This window comes from Vanessa cardui, chromosome 10 (assembly GCF_905220365.1).
Source record: "Vanessa cardui chromosome 10, ilVanCard2.1, whole genome shotgun sequence".
NCBI lineage: Eukaryota > Metazoa > Arthropoda > Insecta > Lepidoptera > Nymphalidae > Vanessa > Vanessa cardui.
Window position 1 is genome coordinate 10,886,377 of NC_061132.1, and position 26,411 is coordinate 10,912,787.

Below are 26,411 nucleotides of genomic sequence, written 5' to 3' on the forward strand. Positions count from 1 at the left end.
CTATTCTAGGCGAAGTGCATAGAAATAACGTGTTCACAAACCGAGCGTGACGCAAACGCGACGTTCAATAATAGTTTAGTCAATAAGATTATTTGTTTCGTATTGTAAGCCAATTTAAAATTTGAATGGATTATTTAATTAAATATACCGTAAAAAAAAAAAAAACAAAACGGTCTATATTATTTGCATGGAACGTAAGTTAAGGCCGTAAATTACTCCATGATTAGTAGTATACAAATTTACTTATCAAAAAATGTGATATTTAATATTTTTATTATCACTTGAAAAACCAAAAACGTATCATCAACGTAATCTTGTAGCTCACAAAATTAACAAAAACCTTTTATCGATTTAATCTTTCGACCACATTCGAAACATTTAAATTAAAAAAAAAACTACGTTGTGCTCTATTTATTATGTGTACCTATTCACACATCATATACTTTAATTAATATTCAAATGTACTGTTCATGTACTATTAACATAATACCGAGCTAAAAATACTTAGAATCGACGCCATATAAAAATGAGTATAATTCATACGATAATACAGTTATGTTTGTGATACTTAAATTGGAAATTATAATGTAATGGGATCTTACATGTGGGCGGGGCCTTAAATAAAGTTGCCTGACGTAGTTTTTTAAAAAAAATAAAAATAAAGTGTAAATTATATATTTTTGAAAATCGATATTTGCAATTAGCTTTCGATGAAATTGATTAAGAGGTATTCTTTAATAAAGATTCATAGAACGCGGAAGTGACTTATGTGTCTGGTATCATTATATCGTATAAAACAAAGTCGTTTACAGCTGTCTGTCCCTATGTATGCTTAGATCTTTGAAATTACACAACATGGTTAATAAATGGACAATATAGTAAAAACGTATTGTCAGTTTTAGACATTTTTAATGTGATATTATAAATAAACAAATTCTGTAGTAGATCTTGCATCAGCATAGCACCCGTGCGTAGCTGGGACGGGTTGCTAGTAATTGTATATTTTCACTCTTTTTGACAACGTATCCTTTATATAATATATCGTATCAGTACTGGTAAATTAATAAATCTTCCCCTACCACTGGCGAAAAAGGTTATTAAAGACACAATGAACGTAACATTTTGGGTTTTGAGTCTCTTCTATGTTTTATTTTCTATATTTCTATATCATTTTCTATATCTTTCTCTAACATTAGGGATAATGTTAGAGATAGATTAGTGGTCCATCGATTATCATTACTGCTTCGCCCGCCTTCAAATATTAAACTTACTTACTTGATGATGACACTTTATAAAAAAATGGAAGAGTTTAATTCTTTTTACCTACATCGACAAGAAATTTTAAATATCTGTTGCAAAATAAAAACGCAAGAAATCTGATTAAAGAAAAACGACATCGTAGGAGAATTTTTAACCCTCCACTTTAAACCGAAATTTACAAAAATATTTATAGCGGATGCTTGTTTCATTAATAAACAGATGTTAAAAAAAAAAGAAATAAACTTCCTAGATTCAATTGTTTAGAGAGGGCATTCATACACAGTCAGAGCAAACGATTATATAAGAACAAAATAATATATTATTTTATATATACTTCTACGGGAATTTATAGTTACATAGTAGTGTAAATCTATAGGTTTTAAGGACGACATTCGCATTAACCACTCATAATTAGCATATTATCATTTGATATGATGACAATTGACTTATTAAGACTCCCGTCCTGATCATCCTGACCACGCGCGTGAAAACATTAAGATCTCATTGCACATACACTATTATATATTTATATAATATGAACAAATATTACATGAGTTCTTATTTCACCAAATGAACCATTTAACCAAAGTTACAGTCAAACGTACGAAGAATACAGAGTTAACAGCCATTTTGTCTTTTTATTGTTCTTGACAATCACCTTTACGGCAAATTAGATACATATTATTAAATTAGATAACAAGGAAACCAACAATTGGATAGACGATATCTACAACTTTGTTTTATACTATTTAATAATGATCAAAATTATAGTATCGATGTCAATTATTTTGGTTTATGGAAGTTTTACGCGTCTTACAGAAGTGAACTAATAGTAATTCCATGTGAGGAAAAAGCTTTATGCATAACGCTTTTTTCTATATCTTTCTAATGTATACGGTTTCATATTATATTAAACTTATTTTTACATATTGTTTTAATTCACAAATAATTATTAATAACAGTTTTATTTCTTGTCATTTAATTGTTCTCATACTTCGTCTATTATTTCATTGTCTGTTTAACCCATAATATAGAGGGAACGCAATATCATTCCAACTGTGTCCCACAACCTCTCTTTTTATCAAGGAATAAAAATCTTTTTAAATAATTGATAACCTGGTAACATCACACTGACATGTGCCTTGTTCCTATACACATGTACAGTCAGGGTAAGAAAAGGTTCGTCACCTTAAGATCTATTTTCGAGTGCTCAGTTTGAGCGATATTTTGTTTTACCGATTGAGAATGACATATTGCGTCGCAATGATTTGACGTTTAGATTCAAAAGGTACTAAGAGTTTAAGACTTGATAAAGGAATGAATTTGAAAACCGACGAAGGTTTTCTTAATCGACTGTACAGTCAGTAAAGACTGCTAAAGTGTTAGTAGCATATATTAGTGTACAAAATTAACTGATGTCACATTATACAATGAGATTACACTTTGCTATGGGTTTTGAACAACCAACCTGAACATCATAAACACAAAGATAATTGTGACACTCTCAACACTTGCGAGAGGATTTGATATACACATATTACATTTAATATCTTACACACAGAGACAACATTATAACTAATAAAATATCATGGAATAGTCAGCTATCGACAGGTAGGTATATATTCAAACCTATCTGCATAGATACTAACCGAGCATCATATATTCTACCACTATGCAGCAATACTTATTATTTTTTCTTCCAATTAAAAAATGAGGCAGAGTAACTCACACACAGCACAAGAATCATAATATAGTATTTCCCATGGTTGGTTTAGATTTGGCAATATAAAAAATACTTTAAATTTTATACAGTACGAATATCTATGGGTAGTGAGAGTCATGTGACCTACCTTCAGTTAACCTATTTGCAAGTCCATCTACTAAGGACATAAAAATACATTTCGAATTTAATAATAATAATAATAATTCAACACATACATGGTTTAATGCTACTTCAGTTCCACCCACACCATTAAACAAATTAATTCTATTCATCTAATAAAACGTCACTGAGGGCTACACTAATCTAGTATGAATGATCAAATTCATCATTCCATTTATTTATAAATTCTATTTCCAAGTAACGATAGAGCATGTTATTGACGTATGGTTAGAATTGAAAGATATTTGAAAACATATTACTAGCTATTTTTTATAGCTTTAGGTTTGATGGCTCAGTATAACTATGCTATACTATTAATAGGTAGTATAGACTATACTGCATTGCTTAAATTGAATTGTCATAATTGATCAAGATCTAAACTTCCAAAAATATCAAAAGATAGTTATCTTATTCTATATATCTATAGTATAAAATATACAACAAACAAACATTGAAATATTCACATAATATGTATCTATTCAATATGATAAGCTTCCATTGCTTAGCATAATTGTATAAGCATAGTTATAATCAAGTTAAATCTATTGTGGTGAATTGGATAATGGTAGTTCATACATGTTATTATGTATGTATTTAACTGTAGCTTGTATGTTAGAAATATGTTTATTTTAATAATGTTCATATATAAACAAAATATTCAATATTACACAATAAATCAATATTATAATCAAAATATTCAATATTATACAAAAAAAGGATCTGAGTATTATATCGTCATAATTAATTTTGCCATGGCGGCAATATCAAGTCTATCTCTATTCCCTCAATATCATGGAGTGCATTGGCAAAAATCATACCCCCAGATATAATTCAGATATATATCCTTTACATGATAGCCAAGGTTAGGTAGAGATGTGTGCACAGCCAACACTGGGTTGCTATTGAGAATATATGTATAGAAAAACCTAATAACATTTTCCAAACTGGGATATGATAAATCTACATTATTGGTCTTGATAGACAAATAAGACAATCTAACTTGTTTGGAACTATATTTCTATACTGATTTCATTTCATTCTAGAATCGTAGATGTGGTGCACTTCCAATTATTCCATTCATGTTTTGTTCAAGTTATTAACTTGTGGGACTAAATCTAGAAATCCAATAATTATACACCTTATGACATCAATTTTTAACATTGAGAACTCATTATGCATAAAAAACAGCACCACTAACATATATCTTTAGCAATATTATAAATACAAAACCACTGAACCAAATTTGATGTAACTAGTATGAAGGAAGCTTGAACTCTAAGGACATAGACTGACTATGCCGTACACCTAACTAGCAATCACTAAAACCCCAGCTTGTTTATAACACTCAACTTGAAAACAATATGAGTATATGCAGTGAAAACTATCTCGGTAAACTGAACTGAGAATGTTTCTTGTGTATATTTATAAATACTCTTGAAAAAAAAAAACATAAAATATCAGTAATGTAACCCAACCTTCCATTGTTCCTTTTGTTTTCAATTGTACTTTGATCTTAGTGAAAAATCTAATGGTTATACAAAAATTTTACAAAATATGGTGTTTTTAGTACTTATATATATATATATATATATATATATATATATAAGAAGTATTTATTAAAAAGTAGAAACGTAAACATCACTTTCTAAAAATGATATAATCAAATCTAAACTTGGTAGATTCAACGACTTTTACCCCTAAAGAACCAGCAGAGTTTTATCGCAAAAATACTCCAGAAGGTTTGCTATATATGTAATAGTGCAGTTATAATTCATGATCAATCATCAAGGTCATAACTACTGGATATTGTATAATTATCCATAATAACAAACTAACTGTAATTTAATCTTATACATGTTTTACAAATATGATATGATATTAATCCTAACAAAATATACACAATGAAATTTAATTAATCACTTTAAGAGTTTACGACATATGACATGTATAACCTTAAATTAAAAAGATATAAAATACATTTTAGTTTGAGCTCCTATTATAGAAAGACTATGGAAAGTTAGGCTTCAATTGATAGTAGTTAACAGTGCACGGTGCTAGTAATAGCCTCCCATATAGACTAAGTTATTTACTATTTATTACACTGAAAATGCACCATCATCAAAACTAAACTGTTATGTCACTTGTGCCTTCCACTGGCACATTCACTTGTCAAACGAGAATGCAGATATACAAGAGTGGCTGTTTATGTTGGTCGTCCATACATAAGTGCTCTCACTAAATTCTATAACACAAAAGTAACAACAAGAAGCTTGAAATTAATGATAAGTAAATAGTTTTATATTATTTTAATTTAAATTAATTAAGTGGAAAACAATTAACCTTTCAGGTTTTTGGTTAAAATTGTTGGAATCGCTTATTATTAGTGATAGAAGTGAAAATGAATTTAAATGTTTTGTAAGAATTTAATTCATCACATAACCCCACTCCAGGGAAAGCGAGTAATATTGTAACATAGATTACTTGAGGTCTTTTATTTTTATCGCAATGTATTATTATGTATATAAAAACAAAATGCTCCAAAGTTAATATGAATGTAAGCTGATATAATAATATTAAACTTTTGCTAACTATGTGTTTTCAATGTTTTATACCATTCGGTATAATTTAGATAAGTTTCAAGAAGTTCAATCCTTATGATTATATTATATTAAGTTTGTGAAACAGGTCAAAACCTCAGAATTTGCTGTTATTCTTTTTTTTATGAACCCTATAACACTTATTATTTCCTTACATTAGTAAATACCTTTTTTTTTTCAAATAATACACTCATTGCTGAGGATAATATGAAGATCATTGTAATCACTTTTAAGGTCGTCTATAAGAATGGAATAATCTTAATGACAGTAAATGACCATGCAAAGTATATTAGTAACTAACAAATATTTTTCAAACACTATCTCAGGAATGTACAATTAGGATAAAAGTCTAATTAACAAATTGGACATTTGCCAGTAACTATCATTTTGAACGCTGGTTCAAACAGTTAAACTACAACTACATACATTTTTAAACTGAGGAAGTAGTAGAAATATAATGGATGTTTGTAATAAATAAGAGGGTACAGTTACCTGTGGTAGCTGATGCAGACACTACACAGGGTGATAGAAAAGGACTAATAAAAATGAGCTAGTAGTTGCTGGTATTAGTCCAAGCTCGGGGATCAGCTGTTCGCACGCGGCTATATTAATCGTCATGAGTACACAGCAAAAGTAGGCCAAACATCTCGACTAGAGCGTACGCGGCGGACGGTCGCCGCGGCGAACCTTGCGCCGCACCAATTCGCAATACGAATCTAAGCGTTTTGTTTACACATCCTTTGTGATCACCCTAGCTAAAACTTGTCAACGTGACACCAGAAATGTCGGAAATTAGCTACTTGAGGAACGATGGCCTAAATAACAAAGACATGTCATCTTAGCGCTGAAAGTTGATGTACATAAACTGGCATTACCTCGGCGGCCCTTGGCGATTTTTTCGTTTGTTGTTCATATCTCCTTCGCCTGACTGCCCCGGCGGGTAGGCACCTTCTCGTCTGCGCGTAGGGACCGGAATTTTGGCTAATTATCACTTCTTTCTTTTACAACACAGTCCTTTCAACTTTCGCGGATGCACAAAACTGCAGTTGAAATTAGGAGTTAGCACTCGAAATGCGACAACAGGGATGCATCGAATTCACTAAAGTTGTTTGACATTTGCCAACAAATATAAATTAAAATATATTTGAGTACAAAATCGCAGTTCGATTTATTCTCGGGCACTAATCCCAAAAAATAAACGGATTGGCAGATTTCTCGTGCCTGCAATCAGCGCAGGAATACAACATGGCGCTGTGACGTATTCGTCAAAAGTATTGCAAAAATTTAATTATATCGTTTGTCAATTTATTTGCGCAGTATAAAAATAACAAATAAATAAATTAAATATTTTAAGCAATTTTTTTATATGTATCACTTATTTGTAACAAACAATAATAATTAAGATCACTGATTGACCAACTTCCACTTGGTTCTTCCAATATGGCGGAGGTTTTTTGTGTTACTATTTTAAAAAATGTTAACTTTTTTTAACATTGATCAATACACACAATAATTTATGTATTCATATAAAAGTGTAATAAATAAAGCAAAAACCTTATAATTTATTCATAGGAGGAAGTTATTCGTAGGTTTTCTACAAATAATAGTCATTACTTAAATAAGGTAGACTATAATAGTATTTATTATATCATTCAAAATAATGTTTTGATATTAAATAAAATTTATTACAAATATTGTTTCTTGTTTGACTAAATTTATGCAACTAATATTTTATGAATATACACTAAGTATGTAACCAAACCTTTATGTTATCTGAAATATTTTTAATCTACGTTTTTGAGGAACCTCGACGCGCGCGCGCGAATTTCGTATGTGTATCGATAAGCCACGATTCCGGCCGAGTTTAATATTGATCGTTTTGGTGTACGTGGAATAGTAGGTCACACCAAAAATGAGTTTTAAAACGGCGCCAAAAATTTCTCAGCGCGAGAAATTCGAATTAATTAACTCAGAAGTGCGTTCCTTTTATGAATATTGTAAAGAAGCCGGAATTAGCGATGAAGAGATGGACATCATATGTCGCCCTTTGACGAACGCTGTGCGGAAGGCGTCGATCAAAAGATGGACCAGGGCATTCCTGGTTCTTGTGATGATAATAGCGATTGGATATACTGTAAGCCAGACTGATACATTTCAATGGCATGCAACGGCAATCGCAAGAATAACATTGATAAAGTTACTACCTGTCTGGGATTGGACGCCTCTGTACTATAATAAGTGTCTCATTGAAAGATCGCAGCCGCAGAATCTGGATAATGATGTTGTTTCAACGTCTGATTGTATTACATGTGAGACGATAAGTAAGTTTTATATACATATATCCTTAAATTTAATTAGTGTTCATTTAAAATAATTAATGTTTTCAAATATTACTTTAATTTATGTTTCTTAAAAAATTAGTAGTTTCTTGTTCTATCGAACTTTTATGAGCCTATTATGTTGTCATTGTATCCCTAATGGGCTAACATCAGTATAAATGGGTGAAGAAGCACGATTTATCTTGTTATGGATATATGGATATTATTGCGTATAACTATAACAAGATAGTAAATTTCATATATTTTAACTAAATAATTGTAATTGATTAATTGTAAATAAAATCCTCTTAATGACACGATAAAAACAATTTTCAGAAAACATTGCTCGAGTATCAGATACGACGTACAACGAGGTTTTCAACCATCACTTGCTGCGAGGCGCACCGGTGATCGTAACGGATGCCTATTACGACTGGTCGGTCTCCGAACTGAACATAACCAATTTCATCAGCAGTGATGACAGACTCCGAGACTCCGTTCCCTGCAGGATCCTAACAAACATTCGTATTGGTAAACAGCCAATGGACTTAGAGGAAGTAGTTTCGAGAATCACCAACACCGACATACCGAGCTGGTTCGTTCATTTCCAGAACTGCGATATTCGAGCGGTGAAGTCCCTCAGGATCCTCGCCCCGAGGCCTTACTTCCTAGCCCCCCACATTCCCCCATCACACTTTAATTGGCTGTTGTTATCCAAGAATTACGATACCCATAGATTTAAGCACTTGGAGCTTGATATAGGTCTGATTGTTATGTCTCAGCTGAGGGGGGTCACGTACGTTCAGTTGAGACCAAGAGCTCCCTGTGAAGACATCTGTTATACTCTGAATGTTCAGCTGAATGAGGGTGACACCCTGGTCTTGGGCAATTCTCTGTGGGAATTGGACTATTTTCCGGGGAAGGGTGAAAACATGGCGATGATTACTGAGACGGACTGGATTGAATCATAATACACGTACTCATCTGTAGCGGAAAAATTATAATAGCGTTTCACTTCATATTCACGTAGATTAAAAAGTAAGCACATTTTGAAATGGCACTCTCTTCGTAGTATATTTAAATATTTTCTAAGCACGTATTCAAAGGTTGTATTATATGTATTAAATAACGAGGAATTTCTAATTACACACGCGTAATATTAAAGAAAAAAAAATATTCTAAACTGGTAACCATTACTATGATTAAAATGTTGCCAGCATAATAACAAAATAATAGGCACAAGATTACAACAGAGTATTTCAAGAGAATTTGTAACTTAGAAAAGAAAGCATTGTCAGTTCTCTCGTGGAAATTTAAACATATAAACGCTTTCTAAGCGCATATTTATAAAAACGTAAAAAAAACTAATTTGAAAATTTGAGGGTAGGGAAATCTCTTTGAACTTCTAAAACAATAAAAATTACGCAGAATTATTTCAAAACGCTTAAAATTTACGACACAAAGGTCGGCTCCAAATATCAAGACTTATTTTAAGGTCTGCGTTAATATCATTTAGTCAAGACATTTCCATATACATGGAAACTAACAAGTTATATTAATATTATTTCAAATTAAGATATTTTTTTTTAAATATATTTTCAGTAAGATTCCATATTTATTTATATTTAATAAATATTTTTTTATAGTTATGTTCCTCTTATTGTTTAATACTTTGAGAGCCAAGGCACGGTACAGTCGACTCAATCTTACTTTTTACATAGTCAGTTATATCTCTGGTGCCATTTGCTTACATGAATCCGCCTCCCAGTTCTATATTTCGTTGGTTTAGTGGCTAGTTTTTAAAATATATATTAATAACAATTGTAATTTTTTGAAGTTATTTGTTAAACTGTTATATGATAAGGATATTTTGTTTTCCTTGATCTTAAAATATTTGATTTTTTGTATTTAAATTATAACATATACTAAATGATTGCTGTGAAATTTGTCTATGAAACATTTAGCTGTTATAACTTTTGGGGCTAACTATACATAACTTATATGATTTCTATCTAATTCAGCAGTGTTATTCTGTAAGAACTCACCTCGTATCTCACTTCTGACATTATAAAACCTTACAGTGTTAGGCTTTTTTTAAATACTTGCTGACACTCACATGTAATCACACTATCGTGTTTTGGTGTGAGTATCGAGTTTTTTCTTGGAGAATATCTTTTCTGATGCCGGTGTTTGAACATATCAACAGAAACGTATTTCACTTATAAAGTTAATATATTATTATATATGTAATCTAAATCATTATTATAAATATTGTGTATGTGAGTTCTTGGTGTCAAGATATACAATTACATCTACTTAAGTGTTTGTAACTATTTGTATATCTGTTACTATATTTATTATATAATTTATTTCTTAGTTTTATTTTTGTTTATACATTTTAAAACTAATGAAGATTAGTAATATTTTGGCGCCAAGATAAATTAATTAAGGTATGTTTAATAAAAGTATTATAAAATCGATTATAACAATTACCTCATCATATAAATATATCTTGAAGCAATAATTTGTTTTATTTACAATAATTGTAACTCGGTCTGCTAGAATTTTTTTTACTCAATACTTTTTTTATAATTGAAGAAGTAGGTGATTCCGGGATTTGATAATTTAAATGTTTTGATTTTATACTCAATTATTATTTCTTTTAGGACGTATTTTTGATGCATAATACAATATGAAAGTTTGTATATGCGTTTCCCTGCAGCATAAGAAGTTTAACTAACGGTTGTAGCGCCACCTAACGGGAACAATCTAAACTATCACGAAATTGTTGGAACCTTTTAGGCGCCCAATAACATACACACGTATAAAATATTCATATATTCATATTGTCTAACTTTTTATTTTATGTTAGATACAAAAAAGTAATTGGAATACATTATTTTGTTAGCGTTACGCACATAAATTTAAATAAATTGCCAAATTGTAGTACATTATATTGTATTGTATTAGGTGAAAAAGATCTCGAACATTCTTCATAACTTTTCTCTTGCACAGTTAGATAATCTCCTTCGAGAATAATTGTGGTCACAATTACTATAGCAACATATCTGTATGTAGAGTAACAGCCTGTACATTTTCCACTGCTGGGATAAGGCCTCCATTAAGGAGAGGGTTTGGAACATATTCAACCACGCTGTTCTAATGCGGGTTGGTGGAATGCACATGTGGCAGAATTTCGATCAAATTGATGAGACACATACAGGTTTCCTCACGATGTTTTCCTTCACCGCCGAGCGCGAGATGAATTATAAACACAAATTAGCACATTGGTTTTGAACCTGCAATCATCGGTTAAGTTGCACGTGTTCTAACCACTGGGCCATCTCGTGCTAAACATATCTGTATACTTTATTGCCAACTACAGATTGTTTTCTTGGTTTTTTTTTAACTATTGTGTCTATGTCTTTCATACAAAAACCATCCTCTCGAAATACTTTATTGAAAAAAACCCGCATCGAAATCTGTTGTGTAATTTTAAAGATCTAAGCACACATAGGGAAAGACAGCGGTAAGCGACTTTATTTTATATTATGTAACTATGTAATGATAATGTCATACGCGTATACCAACGAAATTCCTTTTGTTTTCTTATAACAGTCAACGACGAGGTAGAAAGGTAAGTATAGTTAAATATACTTTTACAAATGAAAATATTCATATTTACAAAATATTTCGGTCAAAAAAATAGAATATACTATTTTTTCGTATATTATTCTAAAATTGGATTGCAGTAATATAATTAATAAATAACATAATTACAGTTAGTTTAAAAACTTTACTCAAGAATTTAAATAAAATAAAACGAAATTTTTTTCTATAAAGACATTGTTTTATTTATAACCCAATAAGAGCTCAGTCAGTCTTCTCCTTATGGACGGGTTTTCCCCGGAACCAGAGCAGCAGGTTCTTAAGCGACAGCACGACGGGAAACATTATGGGTAGAAAGAGAGGGATGTATATTGCGTATCTGAAAGTAACAAGTTTAATTTCATAAGTTTATATAATAAATGAAATTTCAATTTATTTGGTGGAAGGGCTTTTGTACATGTGTAGGTTGATTGTAAAAGTCACACATTCGATTACTTAACAGCTATATTAGAAATTTATGCATTTCGATTTTAAGGGTGACCGAGCCAGTGTAACAACAATTAGCAAAGAACATGACATTATAGTTCCCAAGGTTAGTAGCTGAATTCACGATTCAAGGGATGATAAATACGTCAAGCACTAATGTCTATGGGATGTATTGACATCTTACTGTCAATACATGTCTGCTTACCTATTTTCTGCTAGAAAAAAAATCGTTATAGAAATGTTTACAAAATCATTTCTTCCTGTAATTAATTCAAAATCCGACCCCAAAAAAATGGATTTCTAATGTCGGACGCATTGAGTGTATCAACAAATTGTTTTACTTACTTTTGGTCATCCGGGAAGTAGAGTAGGGCTAGCAGACTGGGCTCCATGAAAGCGGTCTCCGCAGCCAGGAAGGCCTGCTGCGAGTATCGGTGAGCGTCCAGCAGCTCGGCCCGCTCCATGTGCTCGGTGGCGCGGTGGATGCTCTCCACGGCGAGGTTGATCGAGGCCCCGACCTCGTCGTTTATCACGATGTTTGAGATTTCGCCTGCAAAATATTGAAAAACGTAGGGGGGGGGCGACATAAGTACGATCGTCAGACATCATAGGGGCGTATTACTAGGGTGATCGAGCAAAGAGAAAACCGCGAATACAGGAACACGTTTATTCTACGTTTAAAGTTCTTAATACACTTAGTAGGAAATAGGAATTCAGTATCACACTGTATCACACTTGGCAACGAAGCGAATGACAGTTCCTGGGATGGAGGTACTGGTCTTCACGAGAGCGGAATCGTAAGTGAGTCGTCTCTGAGCGCCTCCACCGGGTAGGCTCCGTTGTAACACGAAGTTAGTCGCGTCGTGACGTCACGATAGTGCTGCGATCGCGGGAATCGTGCCGCGCTTCGTTACGCTAAGGAATTCATGACCGTCTCCGACATATATATGTCCAGCACGTGGGAATGTAGCAAAGGATTCAAGCGAGCAGTCGGGGCGGTGGTATCTCTTTATCTGTGTAATTTATAGTTTAAATATATCTGTGGAAAATGTAAAAACCGTTGAACGTTTTCTTTGTGGTAGGGTTTTGTGCAAGCCCGTCTGGGTAGATACCGCCCACTCATCGGATATTCTACCGCTAAACCAAATGTAATTAAAAGGATTCAAGCGAGTACTTTACTTGGTGGTAGGGCTTTGTGCGAGCCCGTCTGGGTAGGTACCACCCACTCATCAGTTATTCTACCGCCAAACAACAGTACTCAGTATTGTTGTGTTCCGGTTTGAAGGGTGAGTGAGCCAGTGTAACTTCAGGCACAAGGGACACAACATATTAGTTCCCAAGGTTAGTGGCGCAGTGACGATGTAAGGAATAGTTAATATTTCTCACAGCGTCATTGTCTATGGGTGATGGTGACCACTTACCATCAGGTGGCCCATATGCTCGTCCGCCAACCTATACCATACAGTAGTCGTGCAGCGGGGCGCGTACCGAGCAGCTTGGCGAGCGACTTGAGGCTGGTCTCGGCGGAGGCGAGCTGCTGCAGCGCGCGCATGCGCAGCAGCGCGTCGCGCTCCCACGCGCGCGGCGCGGCGCGGCGCTGCGCCTCCACACGCGCGCCCGCCTGCGACTCCTGCAACACGCTCGTTAGTTAAGGGCCCGCGTACACACGCTAGCCCGGACTCAAGCTAAGGCTCGTACAGCCGTTTGGAATAACACCGGGTTGGGAGAATGCAAAATTCTATTCTCGTTGCCTTTAAGATAGAATCAGGTGTACGAGTTTGTTGACAGGGTTGCCGATGCCTATTCACCTAATTCCCCAAAAATCTTAGCGAAATTCCCCAAATTCGGGAAGAGAAATGTCCCAATTCCCCACAAATTCCCCACACAGAAATAAAGTAAAAAAATCATGTTTCTGTATGTTTGTTTTTCATTTCCTAACAATAAAATCCAATTTTCGTGGTAAATTTCGTTAAATCAGACTAGTCATGGTTACTGACGACCATTTTTTTTTTCGTTGCATCTGACTGGTCATGACACGATCTTTTTTTTTTCGTTGAATCCGACTAGTTCGTGATTAACGTCTGTATATTGTGTGTTTTTGTTACTATGCTAACTAATAATCGACTACAATAAATAATAAAAAATAAAAAATACGCGATTCAAATCCGTTATAACTAGTTTTATTTAAAGGCTGATAAAACTTTGAAGTGGAATCCATCAAATAAAAGATAAAATTCGGTCAGATTGATGAAGAGTATCACTTTAGCAAAAATGGGTTCTATATTCAAATAGGTATGATAAAGGTATCTTTACAAGTACCGACTGATAAATATTTTGTCTGACTTATCTTTTAAAGCTTCCAATACCAGCTCACCTTATCAGTGATGCCAAGCAGTTTCCGCAACTGAGACAGAAAAGTCCCCATGATCAGATTAACGGGCGGCGTGTACACCTGTCTCTCGCACTCCTCCGGCGTCGGGTTGCCGAACACCACGCCCCCCCATTTGGGGGACATGAAGGCTTGCACTGGCGGTGGAATCTCCTTATCTGTATTAATTAAAGTTTAAATAATTTTGAGGAAAATGTAAAGACCGTTGTATATTATAAAACTGATACGCAGTATATATGAAAAGAATATACATCTTTATTTATTGGGTTGGCAACTAAGTGATTGCCGATTTTGTGGATAGGTGGACTTTAGGCTTTTTTTTGTTTTGTGAAAGTGGTCAAAGCACCTAACCTATATTTTATTCTAATTGTTTAGACTTCTCACTTTAATTTAGTAAAAAATATATATCGATTAGTGCCTTAGTTTTGTTTTTATCCCAATTAAAAAATAGAAGAACAGGACGTGCACTTCAAACATATTTTATTGTATTACTTCCTAAAAGGCAAGAACGCCTCGCAAGCATAAAAGAAGTTATATGCCGTATACGGAAATGAAGCCTTGAAAGAAAGGCAGTGTCGAAATTGGTTTGCCAGAATTCGTTCTGGTGATTTTTCATCGGAAAATGTTCAACGATCTGGCTGCACAGTCGAAGTCGATGGTACCCATACCAGGGCCATTATCGATTCAGATTGCACAACACGTCGTGATATTGCACAGAAACTCAATGTATCGCATACATGCATTAAAAATGTTTGGATATATCAAAAACTTGTTTTATGGAAAAAATTCAAATTTTCCTTTTTGTTTGAAATCGGCAATCACTTAGTTGCCAACCCTATATTATACAAATCTGTATGTGTGTATGTAATTGAACTTCTCCACGGTTGGACCGATTTCGATGAAATTTTTCTTTGTGCATTGTGAATATAGTAACTGGATGGTTTATATTTGTCCCGGTAGATGGCGCTGGGAACGGGAAGTAAATCAAAATCATGAATTGTGTAGCAAGTAATGGCGATAGCGCGTGTACCGTAGCGCTGCAGCACGAGCGGTGCGAGGCGGCAGGGCACGACGTAGAGCGCCAGGTTGAGCGTGGGGCGCTCGGACACGTGCGTGGCGGCGCGCCCCTCCAGCCGCGTCAGCAGCAGCGGCAGGCGCTCCGCCGCCGCCAGCCGGGCGCCGCCCACCTGCGACCCCACTCATTGAGACATTTGACCTCCGTGGTCGAGTGGTGTGTACACCGGTTTTCATGTGTACGCCACTCTAAGGTCCCGGGTTCGATTTCCGGCGGAGTCGATGTAGATTATTATTAGCTTTCTATGTTGTCTTGGGTCAAACACCCACAGTGTTTGTGGTACCGTCGTTTCTTCTGATTTTCCATAACACAAGTGCTTTAGCTACTTACATTGGTATCAGAGTAATGTATGTGATGTTGTCTCATATTTATTTCTATTTATTTATTTATTAATAGACCACTTAACAGTACCGGTGACACGATCCAATCGTATACTACGAGAACTTAATAAGCGTTCCGTTATTTATTTTATAACATGTTATTGTTTATCGATACCGAAATAACGTAGAACAGACCACACTTGGAATAATCTTTAAGCACAGTGAGAGCAATTTGACAATGCGAAAAATAAATTGTGAATTATTGTAGTCAATGTATATTGTGAGTTTAAAAATAGTTATTTACCAACAAAAGTTGAAAATAAAACTTAATTTATTCAAAATTCAATAAACAAAAATTATTTTTTTCAAACGTTTGTCACGTGACACAAAACGCTCCTGATTGGCCGGACTTATGATGAAGTCACTTTCTTGTAAACCTTGCTTTTCTACTATATGTACCACAGATTAAAATACAATAAAGTGACGTCACCGACCCCACCGCTGCGCTATATTGTCCAAGTAGTGTTTTCGCGCGCTATTTAAATATGGAATTTTTAATACGATATCTTCCGGCAAATATGTATTAGAAATAAAAAAAAATACTCTACTACTAAATAATATAATAGATTTTAAAAACCAGTCAAATATCCTATTATTGATTAATAATTTCTTTAAAACACAGCAAGATTAAATATATTTCCGAGGCATATTGGCTAATTAAATTTTTATAAAGTTAGTTAACAGAAAGGCCATCGTTTAATATATGTGTGATCGCCATACCTCCTTAGCCTCGAAATCGAAGTCCAGCAGATGGAGCCACTGGGACTTGAGGGTGAAGTTGTGCAGGTCCGTGAGTTCGTCCACGAACGAACCGATGTAATCTGTCGAGACATTATTTATTAGGAAGTGTTTAGGAGCTGCAATGAAGTATAGTACGACACAACTCAGATGTCGCATCGGCAAAATTCGTAAAACCGATCACACCCGAATTAAGTACGGTATACCAAATTATCAATATTTATTGATAATTTGATCGCATGCGAATATGATCTTTGCACAAACGTTATAACTTGTAATATCATATGACCTAATTAATATATTCGTCAATTTGACGCGTCGATTTACAAGCACTTGCTTTCTCTGACGCGTGAATCTATAGCGACGAATAGCGTCGAATGGCGCGATAGGGAGCTATTTCTATTGGTTGTGTAAATCGGCAGTAATCGGTTTTATTTTCATTCCGTTGCATTTTCCGATGCTACATCTAATTTGTGTCGTACTATACCTATATTACTTTATATAAATAATAAAAGTGTTTACCCTCAATCGCGTCCCGTGCGTTGAAGTTCACTCGCAACTCCTGCGGTTTGGGGTGCACGACAGACAACACCACGTGGTACCCGGGCCCGCTCGGGAAGCGGAGCTGTCTCGCGGCGTCGGCCACATCCGAGCGGGCGCCGACCAGCACCGACGGCTGATATATCCATTTCTCCAGAACCTTCACGATCGTTGAACATGCTGAAAGTTAGTTAGTTACTCCAATAAATAAGTCACTGAGAAGTAAGTAGCCGCGACTTCTGGCGCGTTTGATTTTAACAACTTATTGTTGTAGCTTAAGTTACTCTTTATTGTATCAGCTATCTGAAAGTGAAAGTCCCGTCAAAATCGGTCTAGCCGTTTCAGAAATTAGCCGGAACAAACAGATAGATAGATAGACAAAAATTTAATATAGATATTATGGTATATTTACCTCCAACAAATAAGTCACTGAGAAGTAAACAGCCGCGACTTCTGGCGCGTTTGATTTTAACAACTTATTTTTGTAGCTTAAGTTACTCTTTATTGCATCAGCTATTTGAAAGTGAAAGTCGTCAAAACCCATCAAAATCGGTCTAGCCGTTTCAGAAATTAGCCGGAACAAACAGAGAGATAGATAGACAAAAATTGAATATAGTTATTATGGTATATAACAAACACATGTATTTAGCGGTTATTTTAATACCACAATCAGACACTCCAATTTGATTATTTCTATAGTTTTAGGAGGTCGATTATCAGGTGTTAGGCATAAAAGGCTATGCCCTTCCTTAAGGTCCAAGCTTGCTTTATATTTAATGAAATTTTGTTTAAAGCATGTTTAATATTGGTTCATTGTTTGACCTTGAAAGAGTAACACACAAAGAGTAACATTCGCATAGATAACACAATATTAATTAAACCGGTATCACTTACTATGTTGCCCTAATCTTGTAAATGAGAAAAATGTCGATTTAAATAAATAATTACTGTAACAAGCCTACAAAATACAAAAGAATAAATAAATAAACAACAACACTCTGAAAATTTCCCAATGCTGGGCTAAGGTCTCCTCTCCCTTTTTGAGGACAAAGTTTGGAACATATTCCATCACGCTGTTCCAATGCGGGTTGGTGGAAAACGCATGTGGCAGAATCTCTATGAAATTAGACAAATGTAGCACAAATTTAGCACATGAATATTAAGTGGTGCTTGGTTGAATTTGAACCCGCAATCATCGGTTAAGATGTGTGCGTAACCACTGGGCCATTTCTGTTCTATATATGTACGTATTAGGTACCTTTAATATCTCTGAAGAACGCCACTCGCTCGGCGCCGACCCAGACATCTTGGTACAGGGGTTTCCTCTGGACAACATAAAACGTGTTGGGTTTTTTTATGTCGAAAGCTGCTCCCACATCTTCCAACGCCTCTTGTTCATCGGCCACAGAGTCCAGCAAGTGTTGCAATTTATTCGGTATTATTTTCTTTGTGATCTTTAGTTTTATCACGTCTGGAATCATCATAAAAATACAAGTTATTTATGAGACTAGCTATCATAATACTGCCATGGCGTAACTAATATGCCGTTAGCTGACATCTAATCGAATTCCAAGTTCCAACACTTGGTGGTAGGGCTTTGTTTATTTGACTTTACCGCCAAATAACAGTACTCAGTATTGTTGTGTTCCGGTTTGAAGGGTGAGTGAGCCAGTGTAACTACCGGCACACGGGACATAACATCTTAGTTCCCAAGGTTGGTGGCGCATTGACAATGTAAGGAATAGTTAATATTTCTTACAGCGTCATTGTCTATGGGTGATGGTGACCACTTACCATCAGGTGGCTCATATGCTCGTCCGCCAACCTATACCATAAAAAAAAACTTTTGACCGCATATTAATAAGAAAAAAATATTTATCGTCATATATTTGCCATTTTTCGATATCTTTATTAGTATTGGACATAATTTGATGGTCTTATTATCGATAAGTTACATACATTTTACATTTTTACCGCGTTTTTGCTCATAGCTCATAATTGAGTTTAAGTAGATAACAACACCCACATACCACGATAGAATAATAAGAAATGCTTTTCAAGCAAGCCCTTAGATATAGAAATACCACGACAGAAGAATACGAAATGCTTTTGGCTAGCCCTTGATGATAGGTCACCAAGTCATCAGATATTCTACCCCAAAACCATATCATGGTCCTTTTGCAGTGACGGAGCCACTTTTTACAGCCACGAGGGAGACAAAACCTTAGCTCTTAAAGTTGGTGACATGCCTCGTTAGAAATGGATAGTTCTACAGCACCAATATAAACACATACCAATAATGATACATTTTCCTATCCACCTATAAGTATAGTAGAACTAAAACCAAGTAACCTGATTCCTGGAATGCCTTCTCGATCTGCCTAGAGACTTCCTGTGCGGTCTCGTCGTCGTTGGCTAGAACTGTCAGCTCCGTTGCTATGTAATGCGAATCTGTCTCGAATGCGTTTATCTTATCGTACGGTAACGCGACCCTGAAATAATAGAATAGTCTTTAGCCTGTGTTCCTGTTGTATTAGAATATGACTAAATTTTGGCATTAAAACCTCTTTAAAAGTTAAAAACAATATATATTTTTTTCTTTATTTAAATATCTTGGTCACATAAAGGACTAGACGCTCTATAAGTCTTCCTTAATCAGAAAACTAGGCTTGACAGACATGATGTTTTGGGTCACCTTACTTTCAAACTCAGTCTTACTTAGCCTGGCAACCGCGGACAAAGGTCATGTCCGACTGGGTTGATACCACCCATTCATTATATATTATACCGCCAAACAATAGTACTCAGTATATGTTTTTTTTTCGGATTGAAGGGTGAGTAAGCCAGTGTAACAGGCACGTATCATAATATAAGTTCCCAAGGTTGGTGGTGCATTAGCGATGTAAGAAATTGTTCATATTTCTTTAAGTGCTATTGTCAATGAGGGGTGATGAACACATACCATAAGGTGGCCATTATGATCGTTCACTAGCCTTACTATAAAAAAATATACATCGACCGTGATAAACTTTGTACATACTATAGGAACATAGACGATGGTGTTGTTCTGACTGATTTTAAGGGCTTGAATCTCGAAGAAGTAAGAGTCCAGTTAACTACGGAAGGCATATTTTACTGCACAAGTTTGTGCAAACACAGATGTACTCTCCAATCACTTCTCTTACTCAGCTAATCTGATTGGACGGCAAATACGTCACGACCAGAAAGAGTCCTCGCGACAAACGATTTAAGTGTTTTTGGAAACACGAGAGTGGATACAATTTCAACGCTAAGACTCCGGGCTGTCACTAAGATTTTCTGATCATTGATGCACAGTTTTTTAAATTAATTTAATTAATTCATTATATTCATGTTTTTAATAAACACTATAAATATACCTATAAGTATTCCTTACAGCAGTCAATATTAGTTCAAAATTATGTAGATGCAGGCGATAAAAAACCCGCCAAGAGCGTGTCGGACACGCACATGAAAGGGTTCCGTAGCCATGAGATGGAAATTGAGCAATCACTATTTCTACCCTGGCCCACTTCTGTATGTAGGTATGTAACATTCCTACTTATTTTCATAGTTTGTAGGTAGTTATTTCCCTACATTAAATTAGGAAACCTGCACGTCATAAGTTGGTCGAGTTGTATAAAAATAACTGTGTATGATACAGAGTCCGCTATAGTTTTCGTTGAAAGTACTTACTTGGAGAGTTATACAGCACATTTTTTTCAGATAGTATTTCAAAAGTTAAGGAGGGGGGGACGCTCTAATTTTAATTTTGTATTAGTATATCTCGAGACTGGGGGTTTGATCTACATGGTTTCAAAGCATTTTTTGTTGAATTAAAAGATACCTTTTTAACGATACCTCTCACGAAGGGATAAGTCGATTTTTTTTTCGCATTAACTTTTCGCTGTATGGGAGGGGTGGTAAAAAATAATTATTTTTCCATAGTTTTAAAAACCAATTTTTGGATTATCAGTATACATCTCTCCACCAATTTTCGTGGCAATCGGTGCAGAAACGTCGGAGAACGAGCCAGGACAGACAGACGGACAGACATGACGAAACTATGAGGGTTCCTAGTAGAATACGGAACCCTAAAGAGCGTGGAAATAATACTTGTGAACGTTACGGCAGGATAAATTATATACATATATAATTGTAATTAACTAACATGACTGTATTTTTTAATGGTGAAAAAGAGTAACTATTGAGATTTTTGCCGATTCCTCTCAGTAGAACCTACTTTCCGTATCCGTGGTAGCTTCTCTTAAAGTAGTTAAGTGACGATTCAAAAGAGTGAAATGAAAGTGAGAATGAGTCGAGATGGCCCAGTGGTTAGAACGCGTGCATCTTAACCGATGATTGCGGGTTCGAACCAAGGCAAGCACCGCTGATTCATGTGCTTAATTTGTCTTTATTACTCATCTCGTGCTCAGCGGTGAAGGAAAACATCGTGAGGAAACCTGCATGTGACAAATTTTATAGAAATTCTGCCACATTGTGTATTCCACCAATCCGCATTGGAACAGCGTGGTGCAATATGTTCCAAACCTTCACCTCAAAGGGAGAGGAGGCCTTTAGCCCAGCAGTGGGAATTTACAGGCTGTTGTTGTTGATTTAAAAGTGCTTATAAGTCTATTTAAATAAAAAATATTTTGATTTTGATGCATACGCACGAATAACCGGAACTAAACTAAACCTCTTTGTATCGGGCGTGTTCAACCGAGTGATAAAACATAAATCGTCTTTACAAACAAAATTTTAATTGGGAGAAAGTAAACATAGAATGTTATTTTGTAAGTTAATTGCATTTTAAATTGCGCAGTTAAAACACGTTACAAACTAATTATATTTTGTTTTAGTTGCTTATCTATCTTATCTATCTTATGGACGTTGCGTTTCGTCTCAAAATAAAAGTCTGCATACAATAAGAGATACCCTCTGAACTTAGTTAATTCATTCATAACATTATCATTGTAAAGTTCAAGTTTGTTCAGCACGAGTTTAGTTTTTTTTTTTACATTTTGTCGTGCAAATAATTATCTCTAACGATAAAGGGGTTACTGTAAACATACAAATTTAATTGTTAAGTCAAGGTGAGAAAAGTAGATATTGTTTATAGCATAATAAGTAGAATGTTTAATATAATATTTGCTGCAAAAACGTGACCAAATAAAGGACATGCTTCGAATAGAGCCATGTCTTTGGCATCTCAGATATAGCGGATAGAAAAAAGTAAGAGTAAGTAGATGATTTCGAGCTCATTCCATCAGGCCACATGAATGCGGTTGGTGGACGCACTTGTTGCAGAATTTAATTAACATTTAGGTACTTTTTCAATGGACCCCGTGTCGCTTAAGATTATGTTATTATTGAGAGTCAAGGCATGGATCGATTATTTTCCTAATGCTCGGCAAAGACCGCTTACTTTCGAGGAGGGATTTGGAGCTTTTTCCGTGCTTCTCCAATACATGAGACCAAATAAGGTTTCCTCATGAAGTGGAGAACTTCACTTCATCGCTGAGCACAGGATGAATTAAAAAACAGATTGAACGTTTAAATTTGGTTTTTTGAAGATTAAACGTTTGAAATTATTTGTAAAAAAATAATTTATAAGAATGAAGGTTTTACATTAGGTAGGTCTGAAATGTATGTAAAGAAAATAAAAGTAAAATATTATTAACCTGTATACTTCTGTAGTTTTCCACCAAAGCGGCAGACCGATGATGATGAGAACGCCCACGAAGGAGGCACTCGCCCACATACGATTCGCTTCTGAAAAAAATTAGTTTTTTTTTTTTTTTATTTTAAATAAACCTCCTTTGATGTTTTAAAAAAATATGAGAGCGAACTTTTATGTCTCGTTTTTTATAATAAAGTTGTTTCATTAAACTTATCGATATTTTAAAGATAAGCTTTTATTTTTTATATTTTGATAAGCTTTATCTTTGTAATTAGAAGAAATTTTTGCGTTGAACTCTGAACTTATATCATGTGGTTACATCCAACTAGATAATAACAATGACTTGACAGATACTTGCCAAAATATTGCGCAAAAGATATAGTAAACGATGACACGAACGCGGACATAATTTGTTTGCTTTTAACTCGCTTACTAATGTTCATGTTAATAAAAATAATTTCTTTAAGTTTTCATTGTCATTGATAGATGACTATTAAGTTTTGTAATCGCGCTATAGTTGTCTTTGATTTGTTACTTTAAGTAAATCATTGTTCGAAATAATCTTCGACGTGTAGTTGTACGACGATGAATGCACACATCGTTCCTCCCTCTAGTCGACGATGGCATCCTAAGCCATGGTCCTGCCACACAGGAGGCGTCCTCAGGACGCGCGTATTCTGAGCCCTTAAGTGGGTCCTCAACTCAAAGCTTTTTAGGTTGCCTAACCCGCCCGGTGACGACGGAGAGGCCATCAGGGCTAACAGCAATACTAATTTAGAAAAAAAATTAAATAAAATGTGAGTTTTCTGTGTGAATAGTTTGTTTAATTCATTACCTTGCATACTCCAACACGACCAGAGAGAGAGAGAGAGAATTGAATTAAGAGAACTGCACTGAATTAACCTTTGAAAGGTAGTAAATCCGTGGTAGGTCTATGTATAAACACTTAGCAGACCCTGGCTATAGTTGGAATTTATACTAGGTAGAAGTAGAAGAAGATGAACATGTATAGACCTCTTTGGGTTGATCCCACTTTCCAAATAATCTGACGTCAAATTGTAATACTTTTTATTCCTGTAAAACTATTCAGTAAGAAGCGACTCCAAAATAGTCGGAGATCACGAGAGTGTATATCCCAAATGTGATGTGCGACATTAATCATTTAAATATTTAAAAAAAATTGGTTAATAGTCTAAAGACGACAAATCAAGAATGTAATCATCCAAGTACCCACATTAGGTGGTTCCTTTGCTAGTATGTATATATTTAGTTGTAAGATTATTTAAATAAATACATATATAAATTACTAGTTGTTGCCCGGGGCTTCGCTCGCGTTTAAGAGATTGGTTGCCATGTGTTAGGGAAAAAAACTAACCTATGTCCTTTCTTAACCAACAACAACAACAACTGCAGCCTGTAAATTCCCACTGTTGGGCTAAAGGCCTCCTCTCCCTTTGAGGAGAAGGTTTGGAACATATTCCACCACGCTGTTGCAATGCTGGTTGGTGGAATACACATGTGGCAGAATTTCTATGAAATTTGTCACATGCAGGTTTCCTTACGAAGTTTTCCTTCACCGCTGAGCACGAGATGAATTATAAAGACAAATTAAGCACATGAATCAGCGGTGCTTGCCTGGGTTTGAACCCGCAATCATAGGTTAAGATGCACGCGTTCTAACCACTGAGCCATCTCGACTCTCTAATATATAATATTAGAATAGATTAGCCAAAATGAGTACAGATATGACATTTAGAAACTCGTGTATAATACTTTAACAAGTCCATACTTTATCTGGATACGAACGATATTGGGCGCCGAGTTCATACAATCGTCTATCAAGTCTCCAACGTGCCAGCTGATACATTTAATTCATTTCTCGTGTTCTCAATAGAAGTGTTTATTGATTGTACTGCGTTTTAAGACAAAATGCGTCACGGTTTGATATTACAGACGCCTGCCAGTTTAATAAACACTTGTCATTGTTCATTGCCCATGCAGGAAAGAAAACATATACGTGTGTTAGACGTTTGGTTCAGATTTCAATGTTTCTTGGCGCCAATTGTATTATTACACGAACCATTTATGAAGGTAATATAATATATAAACTTGTTTAAAATTTGGTCATAACTTTACTAATATAATAAAAAATTGGAGATGAACTTTTTTATACGCAATATCTCCGCCGATTATTAAGCTATTTGAACGATTATTTTTTTGTTAAATAGGTATTATCAAAAGGGTGGTTTCATGCGAATTCGAAGAAAATATTTCACCCCCAAGGGTGGAAAATTGGGGATGAACTTTTTTATACGCAATATCGACGCCGCTTATGAATCAATTTGAACGATTATTTTTTTGTTGAATACGCATTTGTGTCGGATTTTTTTTTTAAAGTTAATTATTTTATCCCTGAAAACGCGAACGAAGCCACGGGTGACAACTAGCTCAAGAATATATTAAAACAATATGAGTAAAACTTAACATGTGATGCAGCGCGTTTTTGTGAAGATTTTACCATTTACTATCTTTACATAATTGGTCGTACTAAGCGTATATAAAAAATAAAATTGAACGTTAGTTAAGAATCTAGACTTTAGATATACCTATAGTAGGAGCAAAGTGCGAGAATATCTTCCCCACTTGGATCCAATTAAGAAGATACCGGTTAATTGCACTATTTATTATTTCATTGATTATTAAAAATTTAGTTTAATGATGAAGTCGTTTAACCTCTCGGCACAGGTTAAGGTATCTGTATTTGTAAGAGGTATTACGCTTAAATCCTGGCACTTTCTTTTTTGAGCATAGAGCCCAAAATTATCTATGGTTGTGCTCATAAAAATGTGACTGTGTGGTTCCTTCTCAGGCAAGTAAAAATGATGTATAGAAAGCCTTGAACTATACACATTACAGTTAAATTCAAGAAACAACTTTAATTAATTAATGTTATTTGACAAATACACGTATGAACAAATGATGTTTTACACGGTATCTGAAAATTGTTAAGAGCGTATTGGCACCTTCTAAACGGATTCTTAGCCTGAATCTAATACCTATTTTATGATCAAGTCTAGAGCTCGTAGGTACTGGTAGCAATAAATACCAGACATTAGCTAGGTGGATTTAAATTTACGAAAATTAAGTAATGTTAACGATTAGACGTAGGCGTTAGGCGTAGGCTTTATAAAGTGTAAAGTTATTTTTTTTATCGCCATTATGTTCCTACTGGATAAGTAAGAAAATTTATGTAACTAACTGTCGGAAAAGTTACTACAGTTCTTCTAGGTAGGTTACTTAGCGATTTAATAACTACAAATTAAATATTATTATGTGTAAAGATTAAGAAGTGCTCGCAAGAGCCTACTCGAATCATCATCATTATTATTACATTGTATAAAACAAAGTCTCTTACCGTCTGTCTATGTATGCTTAG

At 34.8% G+C, this 26,411-nt stretch overlaps 3 protein-coding genes across 5 annotated transcripts in view; 1 reads left to right on the plus strand and 2 right to left on the minus strand.

The window, feature by feature from the left end:
- The window catches only part of LOC124533239 (ataxin-2-like protein), a 48,766-nt gene extending 41,586 nt beyond the window's left edge, over nucleotides 1–7,180 (minus strand). For both annotated transcript variants that reach the window (XM_047108444.1, XM_047108443.1), the window contains exon 1: nucleotides 6,615–7,180. In XM_047108444.1, coding sequence (XP_046964400.1) covers nucleotides 6,615–6,652 — 38 coding nt within the window. In that variant the 5' untranslated portion in view covers nucleotides 6,653–7,180. The remainder of the gene's footprint in view (nucleotides 1–6,614) is intronic.
- Nucleotides 7,181–7,574: 394 nt separating this feature from the next.
- Nucleotides 7,575–9,389, plus strand: LOC124533035. Its single transcript, XM_047108202.1, has 2 exons — nucleotides 7,575–8,060; nucleotides 8,394–9,389. Exons 1-2 carry the CDS (start codon nucleotides 7,652–7,654, stop codon nucleotides 9,026–9,028), a joined length of 1,044 nt encoding a protein of 347 aa, XP_046964158.1. The 5' UTR covers nucleotides 7,575–7,651; the 3' UTR covers nucleotides 9,029–9,389.
- Nucleotides 9,390–11,891: 2,502 nt separating this feature from the next.
- The window catches only part of LOC124532714 (GPI transamidase component PIG-S), a 57,970-nt gene continuing 43,450 nt past the window's right edge, over nucleotides 11,892–26,411 (minus strand). For both annotated transcript variants that reach the window (XM_047107748.1, XM_047107749.1), the window contains exons 2-11: nucleotides 22,977–23,067; nucleotides 19,627–19,766; nucleotides 18,533–18,745; nucleotides 17,257–17,454; nucleotides 16,717–16,817; nucleotides 15,572–15,728; nucleotides 14,527–14,699; nucleotides 13,641–13,782; nucleotides 12,498–12,702; nucleotides 11,892–12,045 (exon numbers count right to left, since the gene is read on the minus strand). In XM_047107748.1, the coding sequence (XP_046963704.1) occupies nucleotides 11,931–12,045; nucleotides 12,498–12,702; nucleotides 13,641–13,782; nucleotides 14,527–14,699; nucleotides 15,572–15,728; nucleotides 16,717–16,817; nucleotides 17,257–17,454; nucleotides 18,533–18,745; nucleotides 19,627–19,766; nucleotides 22,977–23,067 (1,535 nt within the window). In that variant the 3' untranslated portion in view covers nucleotides 11,892–11,930. The remainder of the gene's footprint in view (nucleotides 12,046–12,497; nucleotides 12,703–13,640; nucleotides 13,783–14,526; nucleotides 14,700–15,571; nucleotides 15,729–16,716; nucleotides 16,818–17,256; nucleotides 17,455–18,532; nucleotides 18,746–19,626; nucleotides 19,767–22,976; nucleotides 23,068–26,411) is intronic.